Here is a 16,919-nt window from a genome sequence, read left to right on the forward strand (position 1 = left end):
GCTGCTTTCCCAGTGGCCCGAGGCCTCACCCCCAACCCCCCACCAAGCCAGCCCACTTCCCTGTACAAGTGTGAACCTGGGTCATTCATTACCTGATCTTGTGGAGCTGTTGCCTTTCTGCCCAACTTCAGACTTCCCAATTGAAAATGGCTGGTGAACCTTAGGCTCCTTGTCAGTCCCCCTCCCTTCCCTACAGCTTCTCCAAACACAGCAGGCTATTGGACTGCTCACCTTAACTTTCAAAAAGAGATGCAACCCAAACCTGCCCAAGTGACACTTTAAGATATTGGATGGGATTCTTGGTAGGGTTCTTACTCCCAAACACCTAAAAGAACTGGGTAAGGAACCTCTCAAACCATACCTGGTCGGGTCCCCTGCTTCCCTCAGTAAAAGTGACCAGAATCCTACCTGTTAGGGAGGGTTTCTGGGTGGCAGAAATCAATCAGCTCCCAATGGGAGCCCAAGGGGTTAAGAAAGGTACCAGGGCCCCCCCCCCACACACACACACAGGCTGTATCACAGAGCTAAGCTTCTTCCAAGCCTCATTCCTGAAGATTTTTAAGGAGGGAGGGCTGGTGTTTCTGAAATGTTCAGGGGCTTTAAGTTTCAGCTGCCCACTTAACTGACTAGCTTTGGTAACCATGTCGGGTTTGAACTATGAAAATTACATTACCTTGTGAATTTTTATATTCTGATTCCTATTTTTTAAAAACATTTAAGGTTTAAATGTTTGCCATTAGTACATAATTTCATTTCTAACCTGGTTTAGGAAGTCTAGTGTCACAGCAGGTTCGGGAAAAATGCACTTGAGAATCCAAGAAAATGGGACTTCTTTTTGAAAAGTAGAACAACAGTACTGACTGTACTAACACCACCTCAATAAAGCCTGTTGTATGAAACAGCATTGTGCCGACATGGCCTCAGCGCAGAGGGATCTAACGTCTGGATTTCGTGGCGCCCAGGGCGTTCTTGAGGGTCTCGCTGTGTGCCCTCTCAGGAGCGTGTGTTCCTCAGCAGCCCCTCCACCCTGGGTTCTGTCACCACATCTGACATGCTCGATAAGCTCCCAAGCTGCTGGGGCTCTGCACCAGGTAAATGCTGAAAGGCATTTTAAGAAACCAGAGGAAGGCTACAGTGGGAGCTGGGGGGTGGGGGGTACACAGATCAAGCTCCCCTGGAACATTCCTGCAAGCTCTCGGGGGTAGTGGAGCGTGACAGCTGGCTCAGGATCCCAAAGGCCAAGTTTCAACATCTGATACAAATTATGAATGAAATCATGAATCTTTGCTCCTGAGGGTAGGGCTATGCCAGGCCCAACATTGAAGACAGGGCTAGGGGAGCCGTCAGGGCCGAAAGTGCCTGTTTCACAGCCTGCACAGGGATGTGTCCGGCTCTGGGGATCTGGGACAGCAGACCATGGTGTGCCCCAGCCTGGCTGACAGGGGGCCAGCAGGCCAGTCCTGAAACCTCAAGCTAGCTGCACAGTGGCCTATGTCCCTCTCTTCCACATTGGCTGGAAAGGATGCTCAGAGTATATCCTCATAGCTTGAGGGGAATTATCTTTCTCTTTTGATGTTCTATTCCTCAAAATGGATGCTGTGCGAAACTTCCTTGTGGGGCAAGACCTTTAACTGGAGCGCAAGATATAGCACGAAGCACACAGCACTCAGTCTGCCCAGGCGTTCCGAGACGATGTGCGCTCCTTGCCTAAAAGCTGGTGGTAGAAAAGGCCTTCTGCCATTTTGACAGGGTTTCCTTTCTTGGCCCAGCTAGGTCTGGGTCCTATTTGGGAAGCAACCTATGAAGAAGTCAGGCTCTGAGGAGGAAAATCTGGCCTGTTCCTGTCTGCTGCCTCGGCAAACATGTGGTCCAGTTGCCTGGGCCACTATAAGTGAGCTTCAACTGGAAACATCGCCAAATCACACCTGCTCTACCCTTCCTGGCCAAACGCCATCAGCTGGAAGAACTGGAGGAATTTGCCTCCACAACACACAAGCTCATTGTCTTGGGTTCCTAGCTGGTGGGAGAGCGCAGCCCAGACATGGAGGCAGTAGGCTTGAGAAAGTCAAACTGCCTAGGGAGAAGAACCTACTCAAGGCAGATGGAGAAACACAGGAAACAGCAGCGGGATTTAGCAAGAACGGCTTATGCTCGGTACTTCCACTGGAAGCTTTTATTAAACCCACAACAGCCAAGGGCCAAGTGTGTATCCAGATCAGCTAGATGCATACACCTGTGTCCTTGATCCATACAGACGTGCTGCCTCAGAGGCCCTGTCTAGTCAAAGACAGCCTTTCTGGAAAATTGGCTAAAACTCAACAGGAGAAAATCCCATATCCTAGATAGTAAAGAAAAATGCCAGAAATATTCCTCCCAAATAAAACTGGTTCTGGTTCCCCATGTCTTCTGGCTGAGGAACCGGGGAAGAACCATGAAGCTCTGCAACAAACCAGGAACTCAGCACCAGGGAGGCACCCACCCCTTGCTCACTGTTCCAATGACCTCCCCCAGACACCCCAGGCCCAATAGTGCCCTCAGGAAGACTGAGGTAGGGGAGCCAAGCCAAGGAACCTCAGGATTTCCAGTCTGAGCTGTAGTTGGTCCCACTGACCATGGTAGAGCCCAGCGGCTGTGGCCCTCACAGGCTCTTCTGGAAGAGCCGATGCAGACTCTGGGCCAGGATGTCTGTCTCCTCATAGCCCTCACAGCTTTGCTGCCAGCTCTCTGCCACCTGTTCCATCCCATAATAGGCCCCAGCAATGGCCCCAGCCATAGTGGCAATGGTGTCTGTGTCCCCACCAAGTGAAATGGAATAGATGAGAGTCCTTTGGAGGTTATTGAAGGTGGAGGGGATCTCAGGGTCAGGCTCCATGCAACGCAGGAAGCAGTAGATGGCGGTGGGCACAGACTCAAAGGCAGCAATGCCATTTCCTGTGGGGAAACCAGATTGTGGGGTGTGGACTTAACACCTTATGCCCTGGACTTCCTGACACTTGCCACAAGTCACGACTCTCAGCTTCCTGCTGGGCTGTGATTAAATCATATGCTCTAGAGTTAGACTTGTTGGGTTCAAATCCTGGCTCTACCACCTAGGCTGTGTGACTAGGAAAGTTGCTTAACCACTAAGACGCCCCTATCTTGGATTTGATTCCTCCACAGGGTAAGGAATGAGTAAACTCTGTAACTCCCTTCCACGGCTGCTGTGACAGTGCCTAGCACACAGCAGAAGTGTAATATCATCCTCAACACTAGCTATAAAAACTGGTGGCCAACTGCTGCTTCTAGATATATTTATCTGGAAGGATGAAGGTCAAGTGCTCCAGAGCAAGAAGGTGCTGTGCTCACATCCCTGCCAAGGGCCCTGTTGACCATGGCTCTGGCTGTTACATCAGCCCAGGGCAAAATGTGATGGCAGGAATGACTTCACCATCTCCTCCCCTCCCTAAGCCAGAGTCTACCCCTGAGGATGACGGGTCGGGGAACAAATCACAGGCAGGGTCTACCCACCAAGCTCTGCCACTACTTCCTCCCTGGTCACAGAGTGCTGCTCGAGAAGCTCTCCAATCTTCTTCAGCCGACTGGAGTATGGACGCTCCTCCATGCCCAACCTGTGGGGAGAGATATCAGGGAGGTCAGAGCCAGGGAGGTGGAGGTGCAGGCAAGGGGAAGGGGCTGTGTGTGAGGGCGAGGCAGATATGGTTGGGCTGAGCCCTGGGCAGAGGAGTGGGCTGTCCTGACAAAGGAAGAAGTGGGAGCAGGTTAGTTAGGTGTGAGCAGGGTGGTGGTCTATGCTCCAAGGCAAAGGAGCGTCTTCCCACCCCTCTGCAGAATCTGCAACTAAAGAACATGTTTTAGCCTCATGGCAGTGCCAGCAGCTTTCCCGCCACATGCACACATGCTCATGTATATGCTCCCAGCCCTACCTCCACCTGTACTCACTCCCTGGCATCCGAGAGGGACTGGGCATCACTTTCCAACTCTTCCATGTGGCCCAGGAGCTGCTTGAGGAAGTGTTCAGTGGACAATTCACCCTGCAAAGCCAGGTGCACGGCCAGGGCCTGCAGGATGGCACCGTTGTAACCCAGGGAGGAGGCATGAGTCAGCTGGGCAGAAAGCCGGGCAAACTAGGGAAAATGCAGTGAAGGCAAAATTCCACTGTCACAGAATTCAAGGTGAAGAGGGGAGGGGGAAAGAGAGACGGAGCCCAGCCCTGAGTACCTTCTGTACATCCTGGACACTGCTATAGGCCAGGGAGATGCCAGCTACCCGCATGGCACCCCCGTTGCCGTAGGAGCCTTTCCCATTAAACTGGGCCCGGGCGGGCTCATAGACATCGCAGCACTTGGGGCTCAGGAGCTTCTTGAAGACAGTGACAACTCCAGCACCGTAACCCCTGTCAGGGTCCTTGTTATACTCCTGAGCAAACCTGGGGCGAGAAGGGAAACAGAACTGGGGTTTACCAGCTCTCAGGGTTAGAAGAAAGTGATCTGGCTGGTTTGGGAACAGTGGGAGGCTTGGAGTGCTGAGGACCCTGTACCAGTAGTGCTGGCATGTCTGGCTTAGGAAGCATCAGCCCTAGAAACAGTGTCCTGCTGAGGTGGGGATCCCACACGTGCATGGACATCAGTGCTCTGGCCAAGGGGAGCAATGACTCTGCCCACCTGTCTTACCCTAGGGTTACCTCCCCTCACCTGTGAGCCATGTCCACCTCGTCGAAGGCCTCCTTGGCCAGCAGGGACTGCACCAGAGCCCTGGCCATGGCTGTGTCATCTGTGTAGTATAATACTTCTGTGGGGAGAGGGCAGAGGGGGTATGAAAGCAAGCTGCAGGGCTCTGGGGATAAAGGCTTGGGCCCCTGCTTATTCCTGTCAAAGTTTCTACCTTTAAAATGACCTTAAGTCAGCCTCTCACTCCCTTTATTTCTGGGGCTCTAGATGTTGGGGTTCATAGCAATTCCTTATTCTGAGTCAGTCACCATATCCTACAGGTTTCTGAAGTAAACCTCTCCTCCCTCCTGCCTGCTTGGCTATGGGGGAGCCTCTCAACTCCCCTGCACATTCCCCGCCCTCCAATCCAACTCATACATTCAGCCAGAAAATTCTTCCTGAGAGTAGAATATCACTACTCATCTCACTCTCCAGCTCAAAACAGCTGGCTGTTACCTACAAGATGAGGGCCAAACTCACTGTCTTCACATTCGAAGCTGGACCCAGTCTAGCCTTTTCCTTCTTCCATTCCACTGCTGCCCCATCCCAAGAACCAATCTTGGAACTTGGGTCAAGTCCTTCCTGGCTGGCGCTGCTCTTCCTCCTCCATCCCACCCTATCTCCTTCCTCTGAGTGCCTGTGAACACTGATCTGGTCCTTCTAACAGGGCCATTGGTTATTTTGTGACTTCTCAAATAGGCTGTAAGCCTGCTAGGTACAGGGCTTGGTCTTCTTTGAAGAGATGGTTATAAAGAATGAGGCAGATTCCCCAGTGAGCCCCTTTTCCATTCTTCACACCCCCGATTCCATCATCTCTCCGTGTATCTCAAGCCTCTAACTCCACCCTCTCCTTCTCACTCTTAGATGGCCCTCAGCTCCTACTTCCCTAGGAAGAGAGGCTATTGGGTATCTCAGCCACAGCTGCACTTCCAGTCTCCCTTTTAGTCTAAAGTGAAGCCCACCCCTGCCCATTTCCCCAGAACCTTGCTCCTTCCTCTTCACCCTCCTCTGCTCTATCCTCAACCTTTCCCTCTGTGGTGGAGCAGCACCCAGCCCCCCTGTGTTTGGCCACTGCATTCTGATTTTTGGCAGTAAAATCAATTCTCTACCACTCTCAGTGGAGCTAATTCCCACCTTTGACCTGACCAAACAGCATAGCCATTCTCTAGTTTATAAACAGACATATGACCTAAGCCAGGCCCATGAGACTCAATTTGGGACTTCTGTTGGGACTACTGCAAAGAGAAACTCTTCCTCTGCTGGTATTGCTGAGCTGGGAGCTATTGGGGATCACCTCACGGGAAGGGTCTGCTAGAGAGAGTAAAACAAACACAGAACAGAGCAACAGAGAGGAACTGAGTGTTAAGGGTATGGTTTGAGGCCCTGGCTTCATCTGGCTGAAGCAAGACCTGGAGTCCATAGGGGCACAAACAGTTATGGGCTCAGCAAGGTGAAAGATTGGACATTCAAGTCTACCCAAAGGCGCATCCGAAGAAAGACTTGGAAATACACTTATGAAAAATCAGCCATTGAAAACCCTGTGAAGTATAGCTGTACTCAGACACACATGGGGTCACCATAAGTCAGAATCAACTCAATGAATGACAACTGGTTCTGAAGCCAGATCTACCTTTGGACTTCTCAGTTACATTAGCCCATACATTACCTTTTTGCTTAGACCATTTTGAGTTTTATTTTCTGTCACTTGCATCCAAAGGGTCCCAAATCACCTCCAAACTTAAAACATACAAGGAGCACTGGTGGTGTAGTGTTTGAAGCATTTGGCTACTGACCAAAAGGTTGGTGGTTTGAACCTACCAGCTGCTCCGCTAAAGAAAGATGTGTCAGTCTGCTTCTGTAAAGATTGACAGCCTTGGAAACCCTATAAGGCAGTTCTGCTCTGTCCTAAAGGGTCACTATGAATTGGAATTGACTCAATGGCAATAGGGTTTTTTTGGGTTTTCCATCCTGTCTTCACTTTAACTATAATTCATCTCCCTCCTCTTCAAAGTATACTCCCCATTTTCTCATTTTCCATTTCCTCCTTAACCCACCAAAATCTGAAAATGCTTTATCTAAATCTAGGCTTGCTCTCATTTCTTTATAGCATGCCACCAGTGACCAGTGTCTTCATCTTGACACACTTTCCTCTGGTTTTGTTGATATCACTCTTTCTTGATTCTCCTCCTCTCTCAGTGTTTTTCCCTACCTTCGAGTCCCCCTCCTCCACCTTCCATTTAAATATAAGTGTTCTCCAGGGTTCTGACTGCGGCTCTTTTATTTAACCATCCTACTTATTCTCCTATCATAATCACATCCTGTTTTACCCAATACACACAGCCAAGCTGAGAGTGGGGTGATGAGCTGACAGAAGGAGATGGGGAATAGATAGAGGGAGAGAGACAGCACATATAAAGGGTGATATAAGATGAAATTGAGACAAAGGTGAGGGCTTGGTTGGGACCTGTTTATGGAATTTGACTGTCTTAAGGTTAGTGGGAAATCACTGCAGTTTTATCCCAATAAAACGACCAGATTTGTTTTGTAATGAACACTCTGTGCCGCGCGGAGAATGGGCTGGTGGGTTAGTAACTGGAGAGAACTGAGGTAAAATCAGCAGAGGTGTGTATGTTGGACCAAGCCCAATTTAGAAGGATGACGCTCAGGTTTCCAGCTTGTGCCACTGCGGAGATGGTGTTGCCATTCCCATGGCGGGAAGTGTTCGGAAGCACGTTTCTGGGAGAGACATGTACATAGGAAGCTTGTATTTAGACTCGCTGAGGCTGAGGTGCCTGCGAACTACCCACATTCAGATCGTGCTGCCCTCGCCAGCCTTATCTTGTTCGCACCCCGTAGTTTCTCTCCCTCCTGAGCTCGCCCGGCCCCGGTTCCGTCTCCCGCCCAGAGAAAACTACTCGCCTCACCTGGCCCTTTGAGGACCTGTTGAAAACTCCCAGCACGCCCCGCCGTTCCCCGCCCCCCCGCCAGCCTGGGGCGGTGCACCGCCTTGGAAGACGCCTGGTGCGCGCCCACGGTGCTCCCGGTCCCGCCCACCTGTCCGCGCGCTGCCCGGCGTGCCGGGGTCCGGCTCCAGGCTCTGCACGTGACGCAGGACTGACGTCAGGCTGACAGTGTCGTGCGCCTCATAGAAGGAACCCACGCAGTCCCCGAGCAGCGCGCCAGCGAGGCACCCTCGGAAACGGGAGAGGGAGCGAGCTGCCCCAGCCCCTCCATAGCCCGCCGCCGTCATCGCCACCGCCGCCGCCATCCACGCTCGGACTACTCACCACTTCCGTTGTCGTCGTCGCGCTCACCACAGTACCCCCAGCCCTCGAGCCGCACAGCGCCTTCCAGTGGCTTGGAGCCGCAGCGCCGCTTCTCAGCCCACAGCGCCGCCCAGCGTCCTGGAGTCGCGGCGCCGCGCAGCCCTCGCGTGTACGTGACGAGGTTTGATAGGATTCGCAGTTGGCATCTCCAGCCCCATTTGAGATATTTTTCTCCAGGCTTCTGTTTTTGGTCCCCATTCTCGACGTTTGTAAACGGCGTCACAGCGGGCCGTGACAGCCACTAAAGGGGTAGGCATGGTGACTGGCTTTTTGAAGCCTCACTCTGTGCCCTAAGCACCCGTCCTTTGGCGGCCCTAGCCCAAGCTCTAACCCCTCCCTCTGCGATGCTAGTCCCTACTTGGCTTACCGTAGGCATCACTTTGAAGACTAAGGTGCTCCTAACATGGTATTTTCAATCACCTCATATGCATGTGAAAGCCAGACAATGAATAAGGAAGACTGAAGAAGAGTCGATGCATTTGAATTGAATTCTTGCGGAAGAATAATGAAAATACCGTGGACTGCCAGAAGAACCAATAAATCTGTTCTGGAAGAAGTGCAGCGGGAATGCGCCTCACAAGCTAGAATGGCCAGACTTCCTCTCACGTACTTTTGTCAGAAGAGACCATTCCTTGGAAAAGGATATAATGCTTGGTAAGGTAGACCCTCAATGAGATGTATTAACCCAGTGGTTGCAAGGATGGGCTCAAACACAGCAAAGATTGTGAGGATCGCACAGGACCAGGCAGTGTTTCCTTCTGTTGTACATAGCGTCAGTGTAAGTTGGAGCTGACTCCAGGGGCGCTTAACAGCAACAGGCCTCCCAAGGGAAGGCAAGGGTCCATCTTTGACTGAAAATAGCAAAGAACAGTCTGGCACAGCACACTGGCATTTATTAGTTTCAGTCTTTCTCCCCTCTCCCATTTCCCACCCAACCTCCCTCTCTCACTAGCCCTTCAAGGCTAGGCCAGCTCCAGCTGGCGACTTTTGAGTGGACTCAGGGTGCGGTTTGTTGTGCGGGTGAAGGTGTCCACCTCAGGCACAAACTTCTCAGCAGGCACTGTCAGCTTCCGACGGGTGTCCATGCACTTGGTGTCCAACAGCAGGGAGTTGGCCTTGCAGGCGATGTCAGCCTGCAGCCGGGCCAGGTGCTTGAACAGGGCATCTAGAGCATCCCTGGGGAGGAAGCATTAATAACCCACCACCCCTGCATGAGGCTGGGAGGTCTGGGCTGGACCCCCCAGATTTTAGTCAGGAAGATAAAACCCAAGGAAACAGCAGGCCATGGGTGGGAAGTGTCTTCCTACCCCTCTGCCCACTCCTCAAACCTACTGTGTTTGTGCCAGCTTCTGCTTTAGGGCAGTGATGGTTGCCTCTAATTGGTGAACCTCATCAGTGAGGCCGTACTGTGCCTGGAGGCAGAGGAGCAGGTTGGGAGTTTAAGGTCAGCTATAGGCCTGGATGCTGCCGTATCCCAGAACCCTTACTCCACCAAGAATATGTGATGGAGGGTGATTCTGAGGAAACTCTAGCAAGGGACCCTGTGGCCTACTGGAATACCTCTCACCTGATCCCGGCAGAGTTCCACATTGGGCCGGTAGGTTCTGGACTCCAGTCGGGTATGTGAGAGCTTCAAGCTGAGGAACTTTCTCCGCAGATCCTCTTCCAGGTGCCGGATGTCCTCCTGCAGCTCAGCAATCTCCTCCAAGGTCTGTAGGGGACAGAGCACCTAGTCTCCACCAATTGAACCCACCACGTTGCACCCAGTTCAGGGCTTCCTGGCAGGGTACTGGGCACCTCATCCCACTGCAGGAACTCTAGACCTCAGAAGATTAAATGAAGGCTCACATTCTTCTCTTGCCACCTGAGCTCACTGTACACTTTCTCCTTCTCCCGAAGCCGCTTCCTGAAGGCAAATTCCGTTGCAACCCTCTGGGCTTCAAGTTCATTATTGGTCTGAAGGACGGGAAGTAGGAAGGACAAGAGGAAAAGTATAAGCTCATGGTTATCTGAGGATATTGTTCAAGTGAGGGAAAGGGTGCCACATGGCCAATAGAGAACAAAGAATAAGGGCCTGAGTGCACACTTGGGCCATCCCGCCACCCCATTAGCCATCGGGGAGCTGGGGTAAGTCATCATTGGTCACCTCGGCAATAGTTAGGGCAATGGCCTCCCTCAGCTCTATGGCTGCTTTCATCTCAGCCTCTGCCCGATTCTTGTTGAACTGACTGAAGTCATCCCACTGCTGGAGTGTAGAGGAGCTGCAGGTGGGATGGAATAATGGGGTCACAAGGACATGCCTGTGAGTGAGCAGTGGAAGGAGAAGAGGGAGAAAGAGAGACTGATTGGAAAATTCTTCTTACCCATTGGGGACCCGTGTAGGATTGACCTTCAGGGAGATGTTTGGAGAGTTGACGTTGAGAGAGAGGCAGCCTCTGTCAATCTCCAGTGTCTCCATTTTGCCCCGATGGTCAGAATTGAGCTGTTGTCGGACTTCCTGCAGGAGGCTGGAGAAGGGGCAGACATGATCAGAAACCATCCCCTAAGACCCCAGGGTGCAGACCCTATTGTAGTGAAGGGACGTTGAGTGATGGGGAGTCTGGGATGACCCTTCGCAGCAGAAGATAGTGAAGCACAAAGACCAGCACAGCTGGATGAGCTTCCCAGAATAAAATCACTTCACCACAGGGTATGTAGCTACATTCACAAAGGCACACACAAGCACACACACACACCATAAAGCATTCGGGGGGTAGCACATGGGCTTCATCTCTTATGCTGCTTCCAGTCAGTTCATTATGGCTGCCTAGAGTGGGGTTGTGAGAAGTATTCTGAGATCATGTCCAGGTAGCAGAAATGGTGGTGTGATCAATTAGTGATGTCTGCCATGGGTGTAGGAAACTCTACCTTAAGAACCAGTTACTTGTTCTCCACAATACATATGTTCCACATTCAAGACACATGACCTCCAAGTGCATGTGAACATCTGAATGCCACATCTCTCCCTTACCAGAGCTGCTCGAAGGCCTGGTTAACCCTCTGCTGCAACGCCTTCTTGGTGGCATCAATAACCTCCACCTCTTTGTGCAGCTCATCCTCCACAGGGTCGGCCACCACGTCAGTGTCTCGCCGACTGTCCCGCAAGGTCAGGCACTCGATTGCTACATCCAGAGGCAGGTTCTTGGCCTGCAGATTTTGCTCTGCTGACTCTTTCATCTAGAAAAGAGACGGCACAGGGAGGTTGGTGGAGACAAGCACGGGGCAGTAGCCCCATCTCCACTTGAACAGAGGGGGCAGTGAGTGACTCAGATGGACACGCCACTATTTACCCAATTACCCCATCAAAGGCTCCTTGACCCAGAAAGGGGGCATAAGGGGGTGTCCTTGAAGCAGCGTCTCCTGGCACCCAGCCCTAGCTCCTTGCCTGTGTGAGGGCATCAATCTCTGCATCTAAATCCGTTAGACACTTGTCCAGCATCTCCTTCCACCGACTGACAGTATCAATCCTCTCTGCCAGTCGAGTCCTATTGTCATGTTCATCCCAAATGGTCTGGGTGAGACAGGGCAGATAAGGAGGGTGTCAGTTGCCGGGGCTATCCACAGGCCCACCCAACTAGGCTCCGGCCCCCCACCTGGTTGTTGGTCTCGTTTCGGAGGGCACGGGCCTCCTGGCGGATCTGATGGGATGCATCTCGCTGCCTTTCAGCATTGGTGGACAGCAGGTAGCTATTGGTGTACCAGTCGGATAGCCGGAAGCGCTGGCTCGGCTTGACACCAACTGTGGTCATGGTGCAGGGACCAGAAAGGGTCAGGAACCCCTAGGCCTGTTTCAAGACACCTCCTTTCTGCTGGAGAGAGGGAAAACAAGGCTTCAGAGGACCAGTCAGGGATCCTGTTATAGACAAACACCCCCCTGTAAAGGAAAAGCTCTAGCCCATTTTTCACTAAAACTACCTTCAAGCAGGGAGCTCTGGTAGCATAGTGGCTAAGGCACTTGACTGCTAACCAGACGGCTGGCGGTTCAAACCCACTAGCCACTCCTCGGAAGGAAGGTTGGGCAATCCTACTTCCGTAGTGATACTGCCTCGGAAACCCAAGGAGGGGTCGCTATGAGTCAGGGCTGACTCGACGGCACACAACAACAACAACAACCTTCAAGCAGGTAGTCTTCTTGGAAACAGCCCTTTATTCAAATTTGTGTGAGGCATTGACTAGGTTTCCTTTCACTCATCCACCCACAGATACAAACCCCAGGGCCTTGCAGATCTTGTAGTAAGTGAAAGGGAATAACGGTGTCTCCTGGGTATGTGTGTGTGTCTAGTGCACGGTGGGTGAGTTGCTTTTAGGAGGAAAAGCTGACCTTTCATGCAGTTTCCACCCCTACTTCCAGCAACCAATTCTTGTTGGGCTGCTCCCTGTCCACCCCCCTGTCCCACCGCCCAGCTCTGGACAGGACCTGTGGGGGATCTGAGAAAAGAAGGAGCCCTGTTTTCCATCCAGGGAGAGGACAGACTAGTTAGTTTCTCGCAGAGTGGATAAGGGCTGGCACTGGGGGGTCGAGGGTAGGGGTGGTGCAGCTGCCCCCCATCTGCCCATCACATTCCCTGCGGCTCTCTCTTGGGGGAAAAGCGGATGTGTGAGGGACCACCCTAGTGGGAGGAGCCCATCCCAATCCGCCTCTCCCCAGAATAATCGTCTTTGGTTTTTATTAATACCCAGCCCTGGCTCGGGAGTGAGGGAGGGAGCTCGGGCTCAGTGTGAGCTCCCGGCTCCCCCGGTCCTCTTACCTTCTCTCCCTGCTCGCACTTGGGCCTCCCCTGGCGAGGCTCTTCTGTTGTTAAGCACCTCCGGTTGCTAGGCGACCGCCCCTCTCCCGCGCTGTAACCGGCGGCCGCCTAGTTCAGCGCAGAGACCGCAGGCCACCACGGCGGGGGCGGCGGGCGCTGCCGAGGAGGGGCACTGGTCCCTTAGGGTCGGAAAATGGCGGCTGCCCCGGGGCTGGGGTGGGGTCAGAAGCTGTGACTGGCGGAGGGGAAGTGTGCAGAAAGGAATATTCTATTCATTTTATTTAAATTTTATTTAGGCGAAAGTTACGCCTCAATATGATTGGGGGGGGGCACAAAGAAACAGTAAAAATCGCCCGCTCAAGCTCACTCCCCAGCCAGTATGCTTCCAGAAATGTATATGTATTTATTATTACTTACACATACTCCTTTGACCCTGTATTTGATGATTTAATGCATCTGCTTGAAAGCACAGAAGGAATGATACTGGTTTTTGTAGCGATCATTGCTGTTTCTCAGAGCGGCTGGTGGGTTCGAACCACTGACCTTTTGGATATTAGCCAAATGGCTTGACCAGGACACCACCAGAGCTCCTGCGGTACTAGAGGCAATGCTCAAAATTCACCCATTTCTTAAAAAAAAAAAAAAAAAAAGACGTTGTGCCCAATACTGTTCTAGGTCTTGGATTTACGTTAACATTAAATTCTCGTAACTAATAGGTGAGATAGGCATTATCCCTATTTCTCAGATAACAAAGGGTTACACTGCTAAACAGCGGGGATGGAAGCCCAGGTGGGTGTGAGCCCCACGCCCACATCCTCTCTAGTCCCGCTCCGCACTGCCTCTAGTGGTGGCTCTGGAGAGACTTGCCATTCCCAACACGCGGTCTGTCCCATGAGGTGGGTTCTATTCCTATTGTCATTTTACAGGCGAGGAAACGGAGGCACAGAGCAATAAGGAACGTGCCCAGGGTCGCATGATCCAAACCCATGCAGTCTGGCCCCAGAGGCCAAGCTCAGGTTTAATGGATGAGGGCAAAATAGGTGTCTAAGAAGAATCCCTCAGTTTTAAAACTCCAGGGACTGGTGAGATGGTATTATTCTTAACAAAGAGAAAAAAGGAACAGAATCAAATGCTTGGCGGGGAAGGGGAGGATGAGGTTGGCGTTTGAGACATTTAAGGTGTTCTGGTGGAGTAGTGCCCAAGGCATTTGACTGCTAACCAGAAGGCTAGCGGTTCAAACTCACCAGCCACTCCTCGGAAGTAAGGTTGGACAGTTAGGTGGTGTTGTTATGTACCGTAGAGTCGGACCCGACTCATGGCGACCCCTCCTTGGGTTTCCGAGGCAGTATCACTACGGAAGTAGATTGCCCCACCTTCCTTCTGTGCCACCAGAGCTCCAAACTTTATATATGCTTTAGTCCCTAGGTGGCACAGTTAAGTGCTCGGCTACTAACCAAAAGGTTGAGAGTTCAAATCCATCCAGAGGCACCTGGGAAGAAAGTGCTGGTGATCTACTTCTGGAAAGTCAGCCATTGAACACCTACCAGAGCACTGTTCTACTCTGGGACCTGAGTCAGAATTGACTCCATGGCAACTGGTGTGGCTGGGCATTTTTTGAATATATAGTTCATAAAGCAGACAGAAACAACTCGTGATATAGCTGCTAATACCATGCTTACCTCAAGAAGACAGAGAAAAAGGCCTTGGATCAATTAATTGCTACAAGAAATGATCACTTTTTTTTTTTTTTTTTTAAGTATAATAGAACGAAGTTAACAAATATGGCAGAGCTGGGGTGGTTTTGGCGTATACCTCTGACTATGATGGTGGCCCTGCTGCTTGTGGCTCATGGGGTTCCCTCAGATCCTGCCCAAGGGAATAAGGTGTTAGTCGAAAAGGTCCGTCAGCTGATGGATTGGACCAAGAAAAGCGGAGCGATAACAATGAGCAACACCACCATGTTCCATCGTTTTGTACTAGAACCACCGATCAACTACTCCATGATGGTGATGTTTACTGTTCTCCACGAGTTAAGACAGTGTGTAATGTGCAAACATGCTGCTAAAGAATTTCAGATCTTGGCAAATTCCTGGCAACACTGCAGGACATTCTCCAACAAGGTATTTTTTGCTATGGTAGATTATGATACAAGCCCTGAGGCTTTTCAAACGATCCGAGTGGTGTCAGTTCCAAACTTCCTCCATTTTTCTGCTAAAGGGAAATTCACATCAGATGATGTTTATAATTTTGAAGAAAGGGGTATCATAGCTGAGCAAATGGCTAAATGGGTGGCTGAGAGAACAAACATCCACATCAGAATCAGACGACCCATGAATGACCATCATCTCTTCTTGTTGGGGACAATTTTGATGCTCAGTAGTGGACTTGTGTATTTATTGAAAAGGAAGGGGGAGTTTATTTTTGACAAAACTTTATGGGCGATTTTAGCTGTGTCTCTTGTGGCTGTGATGACATCTGGTCAAATGTGGACTCATATAAACAGAGCACCATACGCTCAAAGGAGTCCTCGCACAGGACATGTACATTATATCCACAGAATGGCAGACTCTCAGTTTGTGGCAGAAACATACATTGTTGCCCTGTTTCATGTGGGCGTTTCCCTGGGAATGGTGTTCTTAGATAAAGCGGCCACATCGAGAATGAACGTCGTGAAGAGGAAGACGCTGTGTGTGATTGGTATGTGCCTAGTTGTAATACTCTTCAGTTGGCTGCTCTCCCTGTTTAGATTTAAGGAACGTGCTTATCCATACAGCTTTCTGATGGATTAAAAAAGGTACTAGAGATACAGACACTGAAGCAAGAAGTCGGGGTGGGAGGAGAAATCATATTGAAACAAAAATGTGAACTCATGACTTTTTTAAGTGAATGAGATTTAACCAAAGGAGACATGAAGTGCCTTGACAATAACAAGCCATTTCCTCTCAAAATCTGTGTAGTGCTGTGGTATGGATCTTTTCTGTTCTCAATTTTCTCTTCACAGTAAATGCTATTGATGACCTAACCTGTGACTTCTCATTATTAAAATCCTTAGAGTATAACTTCTAACTAATTTAAAGTGCCGTTCCAATGCCTGGAGGAAAATACAGTACTCCTCCCTAGCAAGTCTTCCCACTGATATGACTGTGATTCTTGATAGTTGTAGATATTATACACTGAACACTGGATTACAATTTTTCCATGTTGTTAACTACCATTTCTCTGGAAAAAATTCAGGTAAATTCTCTTTCCTTATTTATCTTGCATTTCAGGTGACCCATCTCTAACAATATAATATTTTCTATTTCTATGTTGATTTGAGGTGGCTTTCCATTTAGGGGAATCATCTCTGATAGCATAGTGCCTAAAGCACTTGAGTGCTACCAGAAGGCTAGCAGTTCAAACCCACCAGCCACTCCTCAGAAGGAAGGTTGGAGAATCGACTTCTGTAGTGATACCGCCTCGGAAACCTAAGGAGGGATCTCTATGAGTCGGATACGACTTGACAGCAGTAAGTATGGAAGGGAAAAAGTATTATTCTATTATTCAATTTATGCACCAACCACTAATGCCAAAGATGAAGAAATTAAAGATGTTTCCCATTTCTGCAGTCTGAAACTGATCAAACATGCAATGAAGATGCATTTATAATTTATACATGAATGCTGGAAAGAAAGATCAGTAGTTGGAAAATATGACTTTGGTGTTAGAATTGATGTGGGAAATTGAATGATAGAATTCTGCAAGACCAATGACTCATTCATTGCAAATACCTTTTTAAACAACATAGTGAATATGTTTTTAAACAACATAATAACGTATATCACTATATGTGACTATACTTTCTGTATGGAATACATAGGAATCAAGTCCATTACATCCAAGGAAAGATGATTTATCAGTCAGAACAAGGCCATGGGCCAACTGCAGAACAGGCCATCAACAGCTCATATGCAAGTTCAAGTTGAAGCAGAAGAAAATTAAAGAGAAGTCCACAAGAGCCAAAATATGACCTTGAGTATATCTCATCTGAATTCAGAGACCATCTCAAGACTCAAGAATAGATTTGACACATTGAACACTAATGACTGCAGACCAAATGA

The 16,919-nt window shown here is 50.1% G+C and overlaps 3 protein-coding genes across 3 annotated transcripts; 1 reads left to right on the forward strand and 2 right to left on the reverse strand.

Annotated features, from left to right (window-relative positions):
• Positions 1-2,638: 2,638 nt before the first annotated feature.
• ADPRS (ADP-ribosylserine hydrolase) lies at positions 2,639-7,974 on the reverse strand. The gene is made up of 6 exons (XM_007947645.1): positions 7,761-7,974; positions 4,692-4,788; positions 4,219-4,426; positions 3,940-4,124; positions 3,508-3,608; positions 2,639-2,931 (listed from the first exon to the last, which is right to left on the reverse strand). The coding sequence occupies exons 1-6, from the start codon at positions 7,972-7,974 to the stop codon at positions 2,639-2,641; spliced, it is 1,098 nt and encodes a 365-aa protein (XP_007945836.1).
• A 1,020-nt stretch (positions 7,975-8,994) lies between these two features.
• TEKT2 (tektin 2) lies at positions 8,995-11,820 on the reverse strand. Its single transcript, XM_007947646.2, has 9 exons — positions 11,665-11,820; positions 11,457-11,582; positions 11,043-11,248; positions 10,396-10,539; positions 10,179-10,293; positions 9,881-9,988; positions 9,600-9,743; positions 9,365-9,444; positions 8,995-9,208 (listed from the first exon to the last, which is right to left on the reverse strand). Exons 1-9 carry the CDS (start codon positions 11,818-11,820, stop codon positions 8,995-8,997), a joined length of 1,293 nt encoding a protein of 430 aa, XP_007945837.1.
• Positions 11,821-14,600: 2,780 nt separating this feature from the next.
• Positions 14,601-15,608, forward strand: LOC103202739 (magnesium transporter protein 1-like). Its single transcript, XM_042781882.1, has one exon. It carries the CDS (start codon positions 14,601-14,603, stop codon positions 15,606-15,608), a length of 1,008 nt encoding a protein of 335 aa, XP_042637816.1.
• The last annotated feature ends 1,311 nt before the right edge of the window (positions 15,609-16,919 follow it).

This window comes from Orycteropus afer, unplaced genomic scaffold (assembly GCF_000298275.1).
Source record: "Orycteropus afer afer isolate SDZICR_OR568_19922 unplaced genomic scaffold, OryAfe1.0 scaffold00192, whole genome shotgun sequence".
In the NCBI taxonomy this organism is placed as follows: Eukaryota; Metazoa; Chordata; class Mammalia; order Tubulidentata; family Orycteropodidae; genus Orycteropus; species Orycteropus afer.